Source organism: Anabrus simplex, chromosome 5 (genome assembly GCF_040414725.1).
Source record: "Anabrus simplex isolate iqAnaSimp1 chromosome 5, ASM4041472v1, whole genome shotgun sequence".
Taxonomy (NCBI): domain Eukaryota; kingdom Metazoa; phylum Arthropoda; class Insecta; order Orthoptera; family Tettigoniidae; genus Anabrus; species Anabrus simplex.
In genome coordinates, this window is record NC_090269.1 from 275,308,404 (window position 1) to 275,331,005 (window position 22,602).

Sequence of the window (22,602 nt, forward strand, 5' to 3'; positions counted from 1 at the left end):
AGGCCTAGGCCTAATGCAATTCATTTACCCTTGACCGGTTCCTAAGCTCGTGTTAATAATTCCAACATTTAAGACAGAACACGACATTATCGATATATATAAAAGATTTCATAATCACTAAGAAAAACATCAGTTTCTGACAATAACCTCAACAAATGCACATGTTAATTACAGTATAGAACAACACTACCCACATTGATAGTTTTTATTATTTAACGCCGATTGTTAACGGTACTTGTACAATTCGGGAATAAACTACGGTATAATAAACATAATAGGAAGACGATACTTCATCGAGAAAAGAAATCAGTCAGAATATGAATGACAATGATGGAATTAAGGAGACATTCGGACTTTCCCCCGTAATTGCTCAGAAAATAGCAATAAAATGTACAGACATGCAATGTACACAAAGCACTGAACCGAGATATTTGTAAAAATAAAAAGTACTCACTGCTCTGCCGACAGCAATCAGTCATCTAGAAGGGGCTCTATCCCATCCATATCATCTCCTGTACTATCCTGCTCGTTGTCACTGTCACTGACACAATCATCTCTCTTCCCTGGCTTCGAACAGTCACACCTCGGCCAGTTGTATTTTTTGGCGTTTCTTTTGACTTGGAAGTCATTGTTAAACACTCAAAAGAACCGATCAAATAAAACTACACGGATTCTTAACGAATAATGGAGTACTTCACACTAACACTATAGTCACACTACAAGATCGCTAACATCTACAGACGAACAAAACTAGGAAAACTGGACAACTAACCACCCATAAACTTAAAGAAATAAACAAACACCTAACATAATATTCTGAAAACATACACATTAAGCAGCAACGACTAGCACAGCTAACACAGTACCATTCGGAATACTATCACAAAAGCGACTGAGAGCAAGCCAACCCACGTGGTGATAGCGTCCTAAAATGTTGCAACTCTGTTATCGTTGCCATAGCAACAGGCCATTTTCGAACAGCGTTAGTCAACTTTTTCTCGCCGGTGGCGCTAAACGTCAGACTTCAACTCTCGTGGGCCCTACTGTAGTAGCTATGTCCCGGCCTTGTATACCTCGTAGGCAACGCCCCAGCATTGCCCAGTTCCAACAACAGCCCCTTGAATTCACTATTTAAAATGATCTCAAGAAATTAAAATTTAAAATTGAGAGAGCTGATTAGTAGAAAACGAGACTTACCTTTATTTGAATGTGTCTAACCAATAACACAATGTTTTACAAGGGCGCAGTATCAAAGCCCACAGAAGTTTTAGCTCTATTTCAAGATAAAGTTGCACCGCCGTCTCGATCCTCTTATACTGTCTGCTCTATGCCTCTAGTTTAACACAGGAAGGCGCGACTACCAATATTTCTCCAACTCGCCGTAAGAGTGCAGCAGCAGACGCACAATCTTCGCTGTAAGTGTGAATTAGCACTATGTTATTGGTGCATGAATGTGTGTGAAAACCTGAGTTATTTCGTACAATGAGTAAACATGTCTGGTCACTTCCGTTCGTACAAGATATATTTTGTATAGAACTGTGAAATGAATTAGTCATGTTATGCTAATAGATATTTCAAGAGTGATTTTAAGGTGTTGGTACCTGTTTCTTTCCGTTCGTGCAAGGTATATTTTTCGTAGAACTGAAACTTCATATTCTTTCCCCGAAATATTCAACTTTTATGTACCATTTTGCCAGTCTCGGCAAGGTTGTTCGCAGCCAGAAAAGATACGACTCCATGAAATACCGTCTAGAAGGGCATTAAGAGAAAGCGGCTGTCGGCTTTATCTAGGCAAGGGCCTAATAAAGGAAGTAATTGGATATCCGCAGAATACTCTCGCATCTGTGTCTTTACACCTTATTTCAGAAGGTGATGGAGCCTCCGCGGCTCAGGCGGCAGCACGCCGACCTCTCACCGCTGGGTTCTGTGGTTCAAATCCCGGTCACTCCATGTGAGATTTGTGCTGGACAAAGCAGAGGCGGGACAGGTTTTTCTCCGGATAGTCCGGTTTTCCCTGTCATATTTCATTCCAGCAACACTCTCGAATATCATTTCATCTGTCATTCATTAATCATTGCCCCGGAGGGGTGCGACAGGCTTCGGCAGCCGGCACAATTCCTATCCTCGCTGCTAATTGGGGCTTCATTCATTCCATCCCTGACACGATCGAATGCCTGGAAACAGGCTGGGGATATTTTTCCAGAAGGTGGTTGAAGCCGTGGAGGATAGTGGATTCCTTGTGATAAGAATTGTGACGGACAATCACAAAACGTCTTCATGTTTATAGATTTTGGACAACCTCAGATATCCAGCCGATAATATTCCAATCACACTAGAAACAGGAAATCAAATCCTAATTTGCGGGTACTAGGTCCGTGTTGTTGAAGAGAGGATGGAGTGTGACATTTGTGTCAGCAACATCCACTGCCTAGAGCTTCGACACCGCTAAATGGAACTGATTATGCATCAGGACAGAGGAGGAGTTCGATACCCAAAACCTAGTTTTGTTGCTCTGGTGAAGCATCTGCAGTTCGTTTAAGCTGCTGTGCCCTATTTTCGAAGTCCTTTAAACGTACGAGCGTAATACGAGGACTTGCGACGTCTTCCCTTTCAGAATACCGGGCGAATGGGCCGTGCGGTTAGGAGCGCGCAGCTATGAGCTTGCATTCGGGAGATAGTGGATTCGAACCCCACTGCCGGCAGCCATGAAAATGGTTTTCCGTGGTTTCCCATTTTCACACCAGGCAAATGCTGGGGCTGTACCTTAATTAAGTCCACGGCCACTTCCTTCCAACTCCTAGCCTCTTCCTGTCCCATCGTCACCATAAGACCTATCTGTGTCGGTGCGACGTATAGAAGTAGCAAAAAAAATTCATGTCAATTAATGAACAGAATTGACCAGTAGGATGAATTGTGACCATTTAATGATAATGCATGTTAGGATTCCATGGTCAGTGTTTTAAAATTATGTGCATATTACCATTTGTGAACAACTTCTGTTATTTTTGTACCATATTGTTACTATAATAATGATTAGGCCTACCGCTGATGTTGTAAAAGAACAACACGTTGAGCTACATGAAAACTGATGAACATATATTTAAACAAATGTGATGGATTGTTGCAGCCAAAAAGACCCATGGAGGTCATATGGGAAAAATGAAGATGAGAAGCAAGGCAGAAGCAATGCCAGACTCAGCTAGAGGTTCCATTGCCACAAATCACACTACAACATAATATTGAGAGCCTCGGGGGATCCCACTTTTAGTTACATCTTATGCCCCCACCAACAGGATTTCCAGATAGTGGCAATTCTGATTGTTGTTTAATGGAGCAAAAATCTTTTTGATGATGAAGTTATCAGGTAAAGAAAGGGATGGGCCATGAATATTAGGGAAGATATTCAATGCTTTTCACAGAGAAGGGAATAAGTGTTGAGCAAAAGAGTCTGGATAAGAAAGCTGAAAGAAAGAAGCATGGTGCAAGCAAGTGGAAGCAATGCTTGGTTCAACAGAGATTCATAGTCACTACCGTGTGTGCCCATTGCGAAAGCAATGATAGACTCAGCAAAGACTAATATTTGCTATACACATTTCATTCACAAGCCGTGTGCCTCTGTACTGAAAAGCAGCCACCTACTCCCTCCCTTCTTTCACAAATACATCTTATTTCTCTAGCTTTTACCTAGGATTGGTATCCTTGTCTGAATTGTCATCATATATTTATTTATTTATTTATTTATTTATTTATTACCGGAGTTCAACAGTATGGTAAATCTAAGAGATTAATAAATACCAGTGGCGTGCACTGAACACCATCGAGCCCAGCGCTGCTGGAGCAAATAATTTTATATTTACATTTTCTTATTCTTTAGAACCCTTTTAATAAAGTTTATAAAAACTGAAAACAATTCAGTCAAACCAAGTACAGCTGTGCCGACAATCCGTTCGCTCTGCAGCACTTCATCACTCTCCAGCGAACTGGATTTCTTTGCCGACGCGAAAGACAGCTACCCCAGCGGAATTCATGTCGCTGTGTTGAAGCATGCGCTTGAAGTCTCTTTGTCCTGGGGGTAAGTGTGGGCTGTGGGCCACCCTCGAGATTCACAGCGTCTTACGGCGACAGGACAGCTAGCTTGGATAAGGTATGTTAGTTGTAGCGGTATTCTGTTCGTCACTCGAAGTGTTCAGCGCCACGCATCAGAGGCTATAAGAAAAACTATCAAGATGTTAACAGTATAGCCACTCGCACATCGTCTTGCTAATAAAAATAGCTATTTTATGAAATCAAGTGTAAGTATGTATTTTGTTTTGTTTCGATTTTGAGTTTTTGAGATTCGGTTAGTAATTAATGGCACATGTAGACGATTTGTTTTTCAATACACTCGGGAAAATATTTAGGTTCCCAGCATGAACACAGAGCTAAGCGCGAAGTACAAGAAATTTGTATTTTGTTGCTGTGCACCCGTGGGTTTTCCTGTAATGGTGGTAGGGACTGTGAATTTTTCTAGTGTTCTTGTGTTATTGGTGAAATTTTCAGGAGTTATGTGGCATTCTTCGTGAATACAACAGTGTTATTCGTCGTGAGGAATATTTTCCCATGTCTGTCGTCGCTGTACCTACACTCAGTAAGCGAGTGAAACAGTAAAATATCGCCTAACTTTTCCTCACGGAGTTTAGGTTAGGATTTTAAGTTTTAAAGGAAGTCGCAATACATGACTGTACGATTACGATGCGTCACCGGATGAAACTGTAAGTACACTGTTTAAAATCTGCTGTAGCGTATGTTATGATGCTGCTGTGAATACCAATTTGGAAATGGTAATGTGGTGGGGCTGTGATTGCTTTTTACATTTTTTTGCAGCTGGGGTAACGAACGTGTTCACCGCACCCCACTGATAAATACTAGAAAATATTTGAAAAAGAAGGGATTTAATTAATAATGGAACATACCAGGAACAAATATGTTAATTAAATGTATTATTTTTCGAATACAGTAAATAGAGAAGCAGCAACCTATCTCGTAGCATTGGTGCTAGTGAAGCCAGAAACTTGCGGCCGCCGCCATCTTACGTCACTATAGATCCACTGTAAATTTGTATGGTATGTTACTGTGTTACGTGCACAGTGGCGGTGATAAGGACCCTCCAGACCCAGCGGTGCGGGTCAGCCCATGGCTTATGAAGGGGCCATGACCGTGCAATATCAACATTATTAAAAGCATAGGCGAGGCATGTTTTCCTGATTCATTCTGACCATACACTCTACTACTAGCTAGTTTCAGCCAGTTCGCCACTGCTCTCTAAAGAAAGGCATAGGCCTTACTGCCCTAAAACATGTAGCCGACTATGTGAATCTCATCTCAACACTCAACTCCCGCTTTCATATCCGAAACCGAACTAAGTGGTAAAAAGGAAATTATCAGCTTCAACCCACTTATGTCAGAGCGTTCGTGTGCTGTTTGGGTCTATCAATGCACTCAGGAGACAGCAAGTTGAAATCACACGTTGGCTCCCCTGCAAATGCCTTTCTCATTTTCATTACCAGGGAAGTATTGGAATCGGGAACGGTGCTCTTACGAGAACCGCAGACGTTTTCTTTCCGAATTCTTAACAAAATATGAACTAAAAGAAACACTACGAATAAGAGAATCGGTGCCTTAAAAAGCGTCATTGCGCGTAGAGGCGCGCGGCTGTGAGCTTGCATCCGGGAGATAGTAGGTTCGAATCCCACTATCGGCAGCCCTGAAGATGGTTTTCCGTGGTTTCCCATTTTCACACCAGGCAAATGCTGGGGCTGTACCTTAATTAAGGCCACGGCCGCTTCCTTCCAACTCCTAGGCCTTTCCTATCCCATCGTCGCCATAAGACCTATCTGTGTCGGTGCGACGTAAAGCAACTAGCAAAAAAAAAGCGTCATACAAATTTATTATTATTATTATTATTATTATTATTATTATTATTATTATTATTATTATTATTATTATTAATGTCCGTATTATTATTATTTTATTTGTGAGATTACTATTATTGTAACATAATTATTATTCAGTTCGATTCTGCCATGCTTGTCGCTTGCGTGATTGTAGTTAACTGTATGCATATATACGTGTGTGTAAATTAAAACTAAAGACATGTACAGTAAAGAATTGCTGGATATCAGATGTTGAATGTGACATTTGTACATTGTGCAATTCTGCTGGCGTTTCTGCCAAGTCATTGCTACGTCATCGTTCTCATTTAGCGGTGCGCTCACTGCTGGGAGAGACCGACTGGGAGCCCCAGGCTATTTCACCATTGTAGGTAATATCTGTCGCGAGGTGGGAGTAGATAATAGTTATTTCTGGAGGTTACCTAGGTGCGTCAACCTAACGTCTATAAAAGGTGGCTGCATATTGTAGCGTCAGTCATTATTCTACTGGAAGGAGAGGCACAGTTGGCCATTAAGTGAACGAGATGGAGTGGCCTCAGTCAGTCAACGGGAGTCAATAGTTAAACGGAAGGTGAAGAGAGAAGAAGTGGATGGTGTACTGATGGAGTCATAGAAGGATACACTTGCAAAAAAGTTATACCATACAGACTTACAAAGAGGTCATATGATATGGAGAAGAAGCAGTCACATGGATACATCAACAAATTAGGCGTGACACATCTACAGTAAACACCAGATCTAAGGAATACGTCGTAATTACACTCAAAGTGTTGAAGGTACAGTCATGTGAACCAGTGAGGGATATATTTCGTATAAATTGTTAAATGTCCGGTCAAGAAGAATTCAAATCCATGCCTAGTTTCTTTCAGTTGCAATGTCATAATTTCATATTCATATCTGTTTTATCGCAGCAAGACTTACTATTTTTTATATACGATTTAAAGAATATATTTTGTTCTATCAAATGAATTCATAGTATTATTTCAATGACAGAATTTCTTAACCTCAAATTTAATGGGGAAACCGAACGCCAATCTCCTTTTCCAGAACTTATATGGTATGTTGTCAAAAGTAAGCTTAATACCCCACACCCTGTTGGTTTAAATAATCTCAAAGGGGACCACCGAACTTCTTAGCGCCGCTACTGTAACGTGGAGTTTATGTTGTTTTTATGCACAATTTGCATCAATTTTTCCGGATACTACTGTGTGACAGTGTGGTGAGTACCTGCGTAGTATTTGGTTGTAGTTTTTCCTATTCACGAGGAAAGAAGAAGGACGGAATAGCAGTTTCAATACACCGGTAAGTGGCTCATATGTGCTCATCTACACTTGTTGTCTAGATAGTAACGCAATTACATTTATTATTAAAGATGCCTAATTATGTACGGGACCGATGACCTAGCTGTTAGGTCATTTTAAACAACAAGCATCATGATCATCGTCAACAACAATTATGTACGAGACAGAGATCACTTTCTTTCGATGTATATTTGTTGGAGATAGCCCCTTGTGATAGTGTGCGGAATAATAATTATAATAATGTTACTACAACACTTGGTTATAGTTTTAAAGTTTTATCGAGTAAGTGGTTGTGCTGTTGGGGTTACGCAGCTATCAGGTTGCATTCGGGAGATAGTTGGTTCGAATCCCACTGTCGGCAGACCTGAAGATAGTTTTCGGTGGTTTCCCATTTTTACACCAGGCAAATACTGGGACTGTACCTTAATTAAGGCCACGGTCGTTTCCTTCCCACTCCTAGCTCTTTGCTATCCCGTCATCGCCATAAGATCTATATGTCGATGCCACGTGAAGCAGATTGTTAAAAACACTAGTAATTGAATAATAGTGGTCAAAATTACTGTTAAAATTAAAGTGGAAGGATTAGTAAGCTTGCATAAATTGAAATAGGTGGTAGGTTTATTATCAAGGAATATTATTGAATATATCTCAGGATTTGTGGTAAAAATGTTAGTCAATTCTCGACAATGTGATACTTGTAAGGAAGCAGTTGAACAAAAGGGAAATCCTTATCCATTCATTTCTTTCAAGAATTGTGGTAATCAGTATGTTATTATTATTATTATTATTAATAATAATAATAATAATAATAATAATAATAATAATAATAATTGTACCGGGCGGTACACCGCAACGCCGCGAATTCAAATATTGCGCCAGTTGAAATCCCTCTACAGGAGGAAGCCTGAATTTTAACAAACTGCATTAACTCAGTGGTTTCTCGGAAGATGTCTACTGTAAATTTTGAAGTGTTCTGAACTATGTCTATTTCGATTTGTATTTGTTTGCTCTGTAGCAAGAAGTGTGGACATTCTCTTCTAGATGGCACTTCTTAAGAACTATAATTATACACCCTAGTGCGAGGTGACGGAACTGTTTTTTGAAGAAATTTGGTATTCATAAGTTTGTTCTTTGTTAAATTTCATTCATTTTTTGGGTTGGCAGTATAACCCTTCTCTTTCCGCCAGTTTTGAATTTAACCAATCAGTAATTTCTGTAATTAATTTTCCTCCAATCATAGCTTTCTTCCTCAGGTTTCCATGTGTAATTCCTAGTCTACCAATAAAGTTGAAGGAGTGTGCCTATTCATTCTTGAAAGGTCTCGAATTTTCCACGAGGGTATAAAAACTGCTGATTTTCTTGTCTCCGGGCCACTTCAGTAACATCTTTCGCAGTGTGTGAATATATATAGCGGGGGGCGGGAAGCGCCTCTTTCTCCAAGCAGCAGTTCATCTACAAGGTAATGGCCTGTTAACATCTTCATTTCTTGCTAGCTCAGCAGTTTAACTCTCGGGGAGGGTTCGAAACCTTTAGTATGTAAACTACCCTTTTAAAATGTAAATTCTTTTCTGTCTATCTGTAAAGCGGGGATAGAGAGTGCTTCACCCTCTTCATTTTGAATTTGAGGTGACTATGTTTTCGTAACCGTTTTTCTCTTCTTTCTTAAAGTCTTAAACTTATTTCCCAACTAGTCACCTCCCTAGTATGGGATTAGCCCCTGTATAACTGGCCGAGTGCCACCTAGGTTTTAAGAAGTTTCATGTAGGATTGCAAGCTACGCCTCCAGTCAATTTGGTTTTTTTGGCCATTTAATTAACCCAGAGTTTGTTTTCTTCATGTGAAGGCCCTGTAGGTTGGGTACAAGATACCCCTGTTTCACTGTATGTGTGCATTAAGGGCAGTTAGGAATGAAGTTTGCTGTAGCCCTTGATAGGCTTGTAAAATTGAGAGCGGGTCGGCTCTTTTCCTCTTAACATTGTAATTTGGAGCAAGTGCTCCTCGTACTTAGGGGTTTTCTGCCCTTTAGCTATTGTGGTGGTGAGCTGAGAGCTCAGAAATTTATCTTGGGGCTCGAAGCCCAAATCTTGTAACAATTGTAATTTCTTAACTTGTTTTCCTGCTACTTGGTACCTGTTACTCTGTTGTTGTTATCTGTTGATTTTGAAAAGAAAATATAACCTTTGTTAAAGTTTTAAAATTAACTTTAATTTTGTAAGTTGAGACCTATTCCCGCTCGCACCTTCTTTCACCTCTAACTACCACGGATAACTCCGTAATAATAATAATAATAATAATAATAATAATAATAATAATAATAATAATAATAATAATAATAATAATAATAATAATAATAATAATAATTGTTTGTTTGCTGGTAAAACAACATCTCTCTGTTAGCTAATGATATGCAACGTATACAAAAGACAATTAACACTAATTTACTATCCATATTTACATCATATACTTCAGAAACACAATAGCGCGCGGTGATCATTGCTAAAAGCGCCATAAGAGAAACATAGTACTTCAAGTTCAAATCTACACTCGACCATTGTTGCCAAGACAAGTCCAACAGTCTCGCCAGCCCTCTGTTAAGGCGTCCAACAGAGCAGCCCAGGGAGACACACGAAACTCACTTCAATAATTCAAATGCCACAACAAATACAATAAGAACAATTGTACAAATAAACATATAAGAAAGTCACTGTCCCAACATTCCGGCCGCCAAGAAAGGTCAATTTCTTAAAATACACACTGCAAATGTACACTTAATATAGTGGAAATTAAAAAAATTCAGATCAAATTACACTAGACAAATTCATAATATAACACTCAATATTTACAACACACATAAATCACTCTTCGTTGTTTGGAAGAGGGCACAGTTTATCAGTAGGTCTCTTCAGTATCCCACGAGAGGTGCGGACAGTGACGACACGTACTAGTCCATCTGCTCCTGGGTGAACGTCCGTGATCACTGCCAGTTTCCACATAAATGGTGGAAGATTTTCCCTCTTTAACACCACCAGAGCACCAGGTTGCATATTTGGAATGAAGTGTGTCCATTTGGATCGCTGCTGAAGGAGGTGCAGGTAGTCGTTCGACCAGTGGTGACAGAACTTCTGCATTTTCTGCTGCAGTATTTTCCGGTGGTGGTAGTGATTACTGTTTTAAGAGGAAGTGCAACTCGGACACCATCCTTTATATAACACTAATCAGAGAGAAAAATGGAAGGGATTCGACACTTCGAAAAATGAAAGTGTCGGCCAAAGAAAGACAAGGGCCACGAAGGGCGTGAAAATTACTCCCTAGCACTCGGAAACCTAATAGCGTCGAGGTCGGAAAAGTACAAGGATTGGCCAAGGGAGGTCGGATATGCCAGATGAAAGTGATGAACCTGGCATAAGTAGAAGCAATGCCAGGACTCAGCTAACGGCCCCGTGGTTGCTATACCATGCCCCAAAGTTCAGAGCCCTTGGAGCCCCTTTTAGTCGCCGCTTTCGACAGGCAGGGGATACCGTGGGTTTTGTTCTATCGCCCCCACCCACAGGGGAAGCAGTATTTCCCATCTAGTCAGTAGGCTAGATCTGGCTGGGGAATGGTAGTGAGAGCAGTGCCATTCAGGTAGTGACCTGGCGTGAGGGCTTCATGTAACATCTATAGCTTGGAGATGATTTGGGATCCTTGCGGGTTTCAAGGTAGCAATAATTTTAGTTCTCTTGAACAGAGGAGGCAAGCGGCCGATTGCAGAACATCACTGAAGAAGGAAGCCAGCCAACGTTTGGTCAGAATAGAATAATCCCACCCCCTAGTTCCGGATCACCAGGAACTGGGGAGAGAGTAATAATTTATTGCAATTAATGGTTTTGTTTCACTTTAATTTTCTATTACTACCTTAAGTACATTATACACTAATTACACACGATCTCTAAAATTTCAGTTTCTAAGATTTTTATTACTTTAGCCCAGACATTAACATTAGTATATCATCTAGGACAACATGCATTTTACCCCTATTAACTCCTATTAGTGCAACTATTTATTTGTGTCACTAGTCTGAACAATGTTATCCGTAGCTTGCGATTGACATTATGAATTAACAGAATGACTGTACGAATGAATGAATGAATGAATGAATGAGTGAAATGATTGATTGTATTATATTGGGACACTCTATGATTGGATGGATGAATGAATAAATTATTGAATGGATGAATAAATGACTGGGTGAATGAATGATAAATGAATGAGTGGGGTCATGCATATATGACAAGAGGTCTCTCTCCCAGTCACGGACAACCGCCAACTGGGGAGAGAGCTTTCGATATTAAATGAGTATGGCACAATACATGAATGAATGAATGAATGAATGAATGAATGAATGAATGAATGAATGAATGAATGAATGAATGAATGAGTTAAATGAATAAGTGATTGGATGATTGAATGCGTTGAATCTTCTCAGCCTACAACTACGGAACTCTAGCAGATAAGGCGAGAACATTCTATGTGGATGAATGAATGAATTAATTAATTTAATTAATTAATGGATGGATGGTTAATGCATGAATGCAGGAATGAGTGAATGAAGTGAATTCTTGCATGCATGAAAACGGGTCTCTCTTCCCGCCACAGATAACCCCCAACTGGTAAGAGAGCCTTTATTTCTGGATGAGTAAATGAGTGGAATGAATGAATGAATGAATGAATGAATGAATGAATGAATGAATGAATGAATGAATGAATGAATGAATGAAAGAATGGATGGATGGATGTGGGGATGAATCAGTGAACGAATGCTCTCAACCTACAGCTACTGAACTCCAGCAGCTAAGGAAGGAATATTTAATCGAATGTAACCTAACCAATTTCACGTGCAATTAACACATAGTTACCTTGATGAAAACAACAATGGCATCAACAATACAACCATAATACTAAAAGTTTACTTTGTTGTTGGTTTCTTTTGATTTTCCTTTGTCACATATTTTTAGTATCTCGAAAATGTTTGCTGTTCCACCAGGTGCGATCCATTCTTTGTTAAACAATTGTAGGAATGTAAAAAATTACTTCCCTTTCTATTTTTTACTTTACTGTAACTACCTAGGAACTTGATTCTAATTGACTCCGTTTCCCTACATACTCTCAACAAGTGTGCCTGGTGGTGGTGGTGGTGGTGATTATTGTTTTAAGAGGAAGTACAACTAGGCAACCATCCTCTATATAACACTAATCAGAGGGAAAAATGGAAGGGATCCGACACTTCGAAAAATGAAGATATCGGTCAAAGAAAGACAAGGGCCACGAAGCGCGTAAAAAGGAAAGACTCCCTAGCCCTCGCAAACCTAATAGCGTCGGGGTCGGAAAAGAACAAGAGTTGACCAAGTGAGGTCGGATAGGATAGGTGAAAGTGAGGAGACTTTCACAAGTAAGTGAAAGCAATGCCAGAACTCAGCTGAGGGCCCCGTGGTCGCCAACCCACGCTCCAAAGTTCAGAGCCCCTGGGGCCCCTTTTAGTCGCCTCTTACGACAGGCAGGGGATACCGTGGGTGTTATTCTACCGCCCCCACCCACAGGGGGTAAGTGTGCCTCCTCCATTAATTCTCCACATAGCAAACAGCAACTTTCTTCATTATTCTCTCTTAGAACCTTATTCTTATAGATACCCATTAGCCAGCACCATATACCTCTTAATTATCCATTCGTAAGTCTGTCTTTCTTTATGGACATATTTTTTGCTAATTTCACAGAATTTCCATAATATTCCTTTGGTTCTACATTCTGACATAATATTCTGTCGCTCTAATAGTTACTTTCTTAGGTTACCTAATACTCATCGTGGAGATGTTTCATCTGATGTTGGTATGCTAAATTTATTATTTCCCTCCTGTTTCAACTCTTTAATCTTAACCAATATGTTGTTACCTTTTTAGCTATATCTACTCGTATACTCATATCTTCACACAGAATTCTCACTCGAGTGTTAGCTGTACATTGTGGAAGCTCCATTACTATTTTGCATAACTTACTATCAATTAGCCAACGGCCGTAGCCGTGTTGAAACACCGGATCCCGTGAGATCTCCGAAGTTAAGCAACATTGGGCGTGGTCAGGAGTTGGGTGGGTTGCCACGCGCTGTTGGTGGGAGTAAGGGAATTGAGGAGCGGAAAGTAACTGGCCACCCTATCGCACGTAAACTCCGGCTCAGGAACACCTCTGCGGAGGTTCGGACCTGCCTTCGGGCAGAATAACCTTTACCTTACCTTACTATCAATTACCTCTAGTTCCTTACTACCTTCTTCGATGCCCCATATTTCTGCTCCGTACAATACTTTGGCTTTTACAAGTGAATTTAGAACATTTTTCTATAATTTATATTCACATATTTCTCTCCAGACATCTCGTACTAGATAAAGCACTCAGTCCTTTCATTTTTGCTCGCCTTATTTTTTCTTTCTACTTACCATTAGATGTTAGTATCATTCCTAAATATTTTATATTACTTACCACCTCTAACTCTACACCTTCTAATCACCACCTTTTTCTCTTTAATTTATTTTCCTGTATACATACCATAATTTCCATTTTCTTCATATTTATTTTTAAATGTTATGCTATACAATATTCCGCAGTTTTTGATGCTTCTTTGCATGCCAACTGACGTTAATGATAACAGAAGGATGTCGTCTACGAAGACTAGGCCAGTAATTTCTTTATCGTTAAGACATCGGCTTGTTATGTTCTCATTTCCTTCATTTTCCAAAATACCGGGCGACTTGTCCTTACGGTTAGGGGTGGGTAATTATGAGCTTGTATCCGGGAAATAGTGGGTTCAAACTCCAATGTTGGCAGCCCTGTAGATGGTTTACCGTGTTTTCCCATTTTCACACCAGGTAAATTCTGGGGGTGTACATTAAATAAGGCCACGGTTACTTTCTTCCCATGCCTAGGCCTTTCCTATCCCATCGTCGTCGTAAGACTTATCTGTGTCGGTGCAACGTAAAGAAAATTGTAAAAAAAATTAATTAAAAGTATGAACAATGTAGTTGATAATTTACACCCCCGCTCTAGGCCAACTTTTGAACATAACTCTCCCGCTGCTAAGTCTTCTTCCACTGTAATCGTACATTTAACCTCTGAGTACAGATCTTTTATCGCATTGATCATTTTGATTGACACTCCTATTTTAGCCAGCTTCGCAACGACCGCCCCTCTGCTTACAGAGTCAAAAGCTTTCTCTAAATCTATTGATGTAATATACAATTTACCCCCTTTTCTCTTTAATTATTTATCTATTATTGTTTTGATGATAAATATGTTGTTTAAAGTTCTCATTCCTTTTCTGAATCCGTATTGATATGCGCAGATTTGAGCAGATGTAGGATGCAATAGTTACGTAGAAATGAAAAGGTTAGCACAGGATAGGGTGTCATGGAGAGCTGCATTAAACCAGTCTATGGACTGATGACTCAAACAACAACAACATGGGGAGAGTACAGAGTAATCCTCCACCCATGTTATCTTTTTGCTAATTTCCCAGTATAAATCTTGCTGAGTGTATCCAATAGAGTAATACCTCGATAATTATTCGTAATTGCTCTCTCTCCCTTCATTTTTTATATGGGACATATTACTCCTTGCCAAAATCTCGAGATTTTCCTTCCATCAAAAATTTTGTTAAATATTTTTGTTATTGTTCCCAGCAGATAATTCCAAAATTCGTAAGTGATTCCACTAATAGCACCTGATTTTCTCCTCTTCCCGCATTTCTTTGCCTCTAATATTTCTTCCGTTGTTATTGGATCATCTAATGAAGGTATTTCGTTGTCCATGGTTCTAAGCACGCCAATCTCATTTTTCCTCGGTTCCCATATACTCTGACACATTAATAATCCCTTGAAATGCTCTATCCAGTAATTATTACTTATAATTATTGGTTACTATTCCTATTCTAGTATCTTCACAAATTGTGTTTATATGTTCCATAATTTTTTTGTTTTCATTTTCTTTACAATATTTATTCAGTAATAAACTGTAGGCCTTTGGCCTGCTAATTTTTCCTTTTTTTAATGTACCTTTGTGCTACCTCTGTTCCTTACAAAATTTCACCCTTGCTTCCTGCAATCCCTCGTTTCTGTACTTTTTTAGGCCCTTATCATTTCAGATTTATTTCTACATTCATCGTTATACCAAGAATTTTTATTTTTTCCCTCCCCTTTCATACAACCATTTCGCTACCTGATATTACTATTTCTCTTTCCACCATTTATATCGCTTCCTCAGTGTTATTATATTTCCACATATTTTCAATACCTATCGTCAAGATTTCGAAAGTTTCTCCCCAGAAATAATCCTTAAATTCGTCTCTATGTTCATCTCTCCATGTATACGTTACCAACTGTTTCTGAACACTTGTTACCTGGTGCTCCCCCTTTGTTTTTCTTTCATTATCCGTAACTTAATAACAGCTGGGAATTGATGAGCTGCCACCCAGTTCTTTAACTTAACGTCCTTAATGTACTTCAGTGCTTCCCTATAAGCTACAACTAAATCTAGCGTGCTGCCTCCTGCGTCCACAATATAAGTTAAATTCCCTGCCCCATCTCCTCGCCACCAACTCTTTGATATGTATAATTCCTCTGATGCACACATTTCTAATAGCACCTCTCCATTCTTATTGCATTCTCGTCTTGACTTTTCCATCCCTCTGTTATTGTCTCGTATGTTCCTACCGCATACCGGATGTTTCTAACCGACCATTGCATTAAAATCTCCCAACATAATTATCCCTGCTTCTTTATTCTCTAGTTTTATCTGATATATTTCCCCAATGAGGTCATCAAATACATTTTTCTTTGTTAAAGGCGATCCATCTGGATTTGTAGCAACAGAATCCTATAATTAAATCCCTCTATTCATTTTCCCTCTCAATTATCCTAAGCCACTATTTACTAGTAACCCGATTCCACTAGTTGCACCCGTTTCGCTACTGCATCCTTTACACACACCAATATGCCCCTGGTTGATGACCCTTACATGCTCTCTTCTGTTTTGTTTAATTTTGTTATATATCAATCAATCACTACTGATCTCCATTTAGGGCAATCGCCCAGGTGGCAGGTTCCCTGCCTGCGGTTTTCCTAGCCTTTCTTAAATGATTGCAAATAAATTGGAAATGTATTGAACACCTCCCTCGGTAAGTTATTCCAGTCGGAGACCGCGCATTTTTCTCTACTTCATAGTTACAGCAGCCAAACACAGCACATACCTTTCCCCTCGTGTTGAGAGCAGATATCAAGGAATGACACACGCTACTATTTAATTATGTCAACTCACTGAAATCGCATAAATAACACCAAAACTTCACACACAAATACACGTGCTCTTATGACAGAATCAGTAGTTCTCAGGTCAACCCGCTAGAGAGAGCTCTAATAGCTGTCCCTCGATATATTGCTGAGTGTCGCGTATTGTCTCTACTGTATTTGTCCACACACTCAAGAAGAAGGAGGAGAAGAAGAAGTAGAAGAATGGATCACTTGCGCACTTCTTCTCCGATTAACTGTAAAGTAAAGGACCCGCCAGACGTATAAGAAATGTATATAGAGACAATGTGGTGGATAAGATATATCAGATATTCTAACATGTGTACTATTTATTCTCTTTATTAGTTTTAGATCTCCTGTATGGCTATTGGCTACTGTAAATAAATTATATTATAATAGGAATGATGGTTGGCTTCTTTGTTTCTCTTCTTCTTGTGGCGCCTCCTCCTAGCGGATGTTGGTGGTCCACATAGTCAGCTCCGTACGTGATGTTGCAGCATGGACAGCACCTTCTGAAGAGGCTTTCTAGTCATAATCATAATTTCCCACCCCGGAGATCTCAATGGGAGAATAAAACTCTGGATAATAATTTTACCTAAAGAATTTGTTTAAGATAATTTTTCTGCATGATGACCATATGAACTTAAAGGGATATCCTTCAGGATCTATAATGCAGTGATTTCCCGTTGCCTTCCGCATCCTAATGCCTTTGACCGGTTGTAGATTCTTCCGCCTTTTGGGACCATTTCCTGTCCCAAGGACAATAGAGTGCCCTAACTTCAAGCGCTCATCCACCCTCAAGGAGATTGTTGGCACTTGGTAGCAAGGTCTGTCTAGGGAGGTCTGGTCACATTACCACAATCCTTTGCGGTGGCGGCCATATTGGGTCTTAAATATCGTTGTTATATGGGCGTGCCTGATGTAATGATGTGAGTTATTACTTGTATTTTGAAGGAAAATGGGATACTGTGCCGCACCAAATTGTCAAAATAAGACCACTGACGGAATTAGAGTGTTTCGCTTCCCGAGAGTTAAGCAAAGGAGAGCTCAGTGGATACAAAACTGTAGGCGTGACAAATGGTAATCTACAGATAATTCCGTCTTGTGCGCGGTTAGTGAACTTATACACTCGTATTATTCCTGAATAATAATATGTTTATATGAACGATTTATAGGTCTTATTATGTATTTTCTTCTAGCATAATTTTGAAGAATCACAATTTGAACTAAAGAGGGCAGATGGACGGAAACTACTCAAGTGGAATTCCATCCCAACAATTTTCAACGTCCATAATCCACCCACGTCTTTGACATATGATAGGAAACCTCCCAAAGAAAGGGAACTGTCTTTCAAAACAAGCAAGAAAAGAAACAGGAACTGTGTAATAGTAGTACTGTTGTTTATGAAAATTTCCTTTTCAGGTGTCCTGCTCCATGGCTAAATGATTAGTTGGTCATAGGGGTCCCGGGTTCGATTCCCGGCAAGGTCAGGAATTTTAACCGTAATTGGTTAATTTTGCTGGCCTATCTCTTCAAACCAACAATTTGTGTCCAGCTTGCCATCATTGCAACAATAATTGTTAATAGCAGTCTTATACGGTACTGTAGTTATTATTTACAGCTATATTTCATTCATCTTAAATGTTCTATGGAGTACATTATATAACTCTATAATTTAACGTACCGTAACCTAACATAATATGCTAATGTAATCCCTAAAATAGCCTAACCTAGGTTAACTCAACTTAATAGTGACTGAATTTCTATTTCTTAAGGAATCGTGTCTACCAACGGCTTTAATTTTCTTAATCATTATTATTATTATTATTATTATTATTATTATTATTATTATTATTATTATTATTATTATTATTATTATTATTATTATTATTATTATTATTATTATATACATGAATGTTAGGTCTCAGTTAAGAGCCCCGTGGTCGCCAACCCACGCTCCTTAGTTAGGAGCTCCTAACCCCTCTTTGAGTCACTTCTTATGACAGACAGGGGATACCGTGGGTGTTATTCTATTGCCCCCACCCACAGGGGGAAATCATTTTGGGTTGTGACTACGAAGCCCTTAGCTGAGTCTTGACATTGCTTTCACTTATGTTAGGCTCTCACCTATTCTATCCCACCCGACCTCCCCTGGTCAACAGTTGTTCTTTTACGACCGCGACGGCATTAGCGCATTCGAGGCCTAGGAAGTTTTTCATTTACACGCACTTTGTGGCCTTCATCTTTCTTTTGCAGATACCTTCATTTTTCGAAGTGTTGGACCCCTTCCATTTGTTTTCTTCTGATTAGTGTTTATTGAGGATGGTTGCCCAGTTGTACTTCCTCTTAAAACAATGATTACCACCACCACCACTTGGTACTATATAAGCTGCATGGGTTATCAATAAACTAGTTAAGAGTAGCTAAGAACATCACTATTGTTGCACATGTGCAGAGTATTTTTACCTTAGAACCCAAATAAATACCACATGAACGGATAACAACAGTTACCATACAAAATTTAATGCACTGAACTCAGGAGACATTCAGTGTTTGTCAACATACTGGGGTAACCTCTTAGAAACGCAGTATCGGTAATTACTTTCTTAATAAAGAAAACGCTGAAGGTAATTTATTACAACTGTCTTTTAGTACAGTACTTCAAGTTCAGTATTTCATGTACCTGTAATCATAATATCACACAGGTACTGTACAGATTTCTACGTTTCTGTCAATAAGATTACGTATTTGACAGATGATATTAATAAGAAACACAGTAAGACAAAGTTGTAAGGAAGTAAAAGAGTAGGACATGAGCTTTCCGGTTGATTCTTGTTTCTCGAAAAAAAAAAAGAGAAGAATTTCAGGCTCTGCTAATTATCTTCCTATTCAAATAGCGGTGAATGTATTAATATCATTTAAGTGTTATACAATTATATATACATGAACAATAGATGCCTAGTTAAATTCTTTACGAAAAATAGTTGGTGTTTTGTTTTTATTTCAATGTACGGCACCGAAACCTCTAAATTCAAATACACTTGCCTTTGGTTACGCTCGCTTAAAGACCCAATATGGCGGCTCCATAAGAAGCATTCGTGACTTGACCTCCCTAGACAGACCTTGCTTGGTAGAGGGGATCTTCTTATACCTTACTTTGTTTACTCTTTGATATAGCATGTAAGTTGATTAACCAATCAGGCAACATCAGATTTGACACGTTTGTCACCGTTGTTTATTTTTGTGTTTGTGCCTTGTGGTGCAGTCAGAGTAGTGTGGAGTTTACCATCATGTTTTGATTTTCTTTATTTACAAATATTGATACACATTCAAATTTCAAGATTTTGCATCTAAATCATTTTTATCTGAACACAATGTTGGAGTATGAAGACGATTATTTCTTAGAAGAGGACAAAATGTAAGTATAGAGTGCTTGACAGACAGTCAGAAAGTAGAATTTGACATAATTTTTGTATGTTATTCAGGTGTACAGCGTCACCCGGTTGAAGAGCATCTGCCACTGTTATTTTATATAGTTTCAACTATACTACTTAGTAGCATACTATTTAGTAGCCTTTGCTCAGAGCCATAAGAAATTCTTACTTGTGAAAGATACCTAAAGAATTTGTTCTAGAGAATTTTTCTACATGATGACCAGTGTCATCTAATTTTTCTGTGGTGAGAACTCTACACTATCTTTTCGGTTTCTTAGGTTAGGTAGGCCTACACGTAGAATACTGGGAAACTAGCGTGCTTTTTGCTTGCACCAGTCAGCATTTGTTTTCTGTGCTTGCAAGTGCTAACGGTGGATGCGTGGAACGCTGAATACGAGTGAAGATGAACTGTTTCTGCTAGGCAACACTGATTTTAAAATTTTATGTAGAAGAAACTTGCGTACTTTGTCATCCCGTAAAAGCTCTCTGACTTGATAATAAAATGTTGTACCTATACTTAATCTGTTATTAATTTCAGGGTTGATTTCATTACTTCCATTAATAATGCTACCCAGATATGTAAACTGTTCTACATTCTCTAACCATTCTCTGTCTATGTTCACTTGGCTTCTCTTTTTCTCTTTTTCACAGTGCATGACTACAGTTTTCTTTTTACTAATTACCATTCCAAACTCCTTCAGATTTTCATTCCAAATGTCCAGTGTCCTTTGCACTATCTTTTCTCCCTTTCTCCAAATCACCACATCATCTGCAAATACCAAAGCATTCACTTCATCACTACTGATACTCTGTTTTACACGTTTTATTATTTCATCCATCAATATAATAAACAATAATGGTGACAATGCACTTCCTTGCTTGAGACTTTTTTTTGTATAAAATGTTTGAGTCACCACTCCCCACTTGTACACTGCTTTTACTCTCATGATAAAACATTTTTATCTTGTTAATTAATGATTTTGGTACATTCCTTTTTAGTAGGCATTCCCATGCATATTTTCTCGTGACTGTATCATAAGCTTTTTCCAAATCCGAAAATACAAATACGATTTCCTTGTTCCTTTCCAGATGTTTTTCCATTATCGTTCACACTATAAATATCAAGATCAAGTGATCTATTCAGTCTAAAACCAAATTGTTCTTTCTCTGTGTTTCTGTTATATCCCTCAGTCTTTTGTCTATGACTTTCTCCATTATTTTTAGCCCATGTGATAATAGTGTTATACCTCTATAATTTTCACATTTCTTCCTATTTCCTTTTTTGAAGAATGGTACAATGCTTCCTTGTTGCCAGTCTTCAGGTATCCTTTCATTTTTCCATATGGCATGAGGGCTCGGTATAGCCACTGTAGTCCAGTGCTTCCTGTTGCCTTAATCATATCAGCATTGAATTATTCTTTTCCACTTGCTTTACGTTTGGTCATTGCTTTCACTGCCCTTTCAAGTTCCAACCATGTTACCGGGTTCTCTTCTTTTTCTCCATATATTTCCATTTTCTTATCTCATTCTTCCTCTGAGCAGTCATCCTTATTATAAAGTTCTTCAAAATTGATTTTTCCTTGATTTATTCTTTTTGATTATATAACTGTATAGGCCTAATAGTTTCTGATTTCCTCGACTATCTTGCTCAATTTTGTTGGTAAACTCTGCTCAACATTTCTCGTAGAAAAGGAGTTCTTCCTTGGTACTCCTCTTTACTTGTAGTTTCAGTCTTTTGTATTCCACATGTAACCTTTTTATCTTATTCTCATCCCTCTGATACATTTTTTGCTTCTCCTTATCCATTTCTTTCTTCACTTTGTTCCTTTCTTTTATTTCTTTTTTTAATTTGTTTGTCCACCAGCGTGTCTCCTTTCCCTTAACCTTTGCTTTTGTTTTCCCGCATACCTCAAATGCTGTTTCCACAAATGTCTGTCTTAAATTTTCCCACTCTTCTTCTCCACTTCGTATTTCCGTGTTAGGCAACTTCCTTTTTATCCAATCTTGGAATGCCATTCTTTTTTCCTCCTCCAATTCCCAAATCCTGATCTTTGGTTTCTTCTTCAGAACAATTTTTGGGATTTTTACTTGTTTTAATTCCACAATTAATAATTTATGATTACCTTCCATACTTTCACTGGGGATTATCTTCGTATTAATGACGTGTCTTCCCCATTCTCGGTCTGTTGTTATAAAATCGATGAGTGTTCTATACTGTCCATCCCAACTATATTGGCTGATCTTATGGCTATTCCTCTTCATAAACCATGTGTTCTTTATTATCAGGTTATTTCTGATACAAATGTCCAACAGTTTCTCTCCATTTCTATCACCATACCAATGTAGGCCCAAAACATTCTCATATCCCATTCTATCAGTTCCCACGTGACCATTCAGATCTCCCATTATCATGATCTCCAACAATATGTGTTTCCAGTTCATTGAGGAACTCTTCTTTTTCTTGCACGCTACATCCTGTCTGTGGAGCATACACCTGTATTATCTTCAGTAGTTCCTTGTTTACATGTATGTGCATTATTATAATTCTTTCCTTTACATACCGTACTCAACTTCAGCTATTAGTTCAACATTCTGATTCACTATAAATCCC

The 22,602-nt window shown here is 38.8% G+C and overlaps 1 protein-coding gene across 9 annotated transcripts in view; it reads left to right on the forward strand.

Annotated features, from left to right (window-relative positions):
• Positions 1 to 19,808: 19,808 nt before the first annotated feature.
• PICK1 (protein interacting with PRKCA 1) overlaps positions 19,809 to 22,602 on the forward strand; it is a 282,950-nt gene continuing 280,156 nt past the window's right edge. For 8 of the 9 annotated variants that reach the window (XM_067147392.2, XM_067147394.2, XM_067147395.2 and 5 more), the window contains exon 1: positions 19,838 to 19,975. Coding sequence is in view for 1 of the 9 variants with exons in the window: in XM_067147396.2 (XP_067003497.2) it covers positions 19,932 to 19,975 (44 nt within the window). In the remaining 8 variants the exon portion in view is untranslated. Of the gene's footprint in view, positions 19,976 to 22,602 lie in introns of all 9 variants that reach the window. The other variant, XM_067147396.2, reaches the window with a different exon arrangement.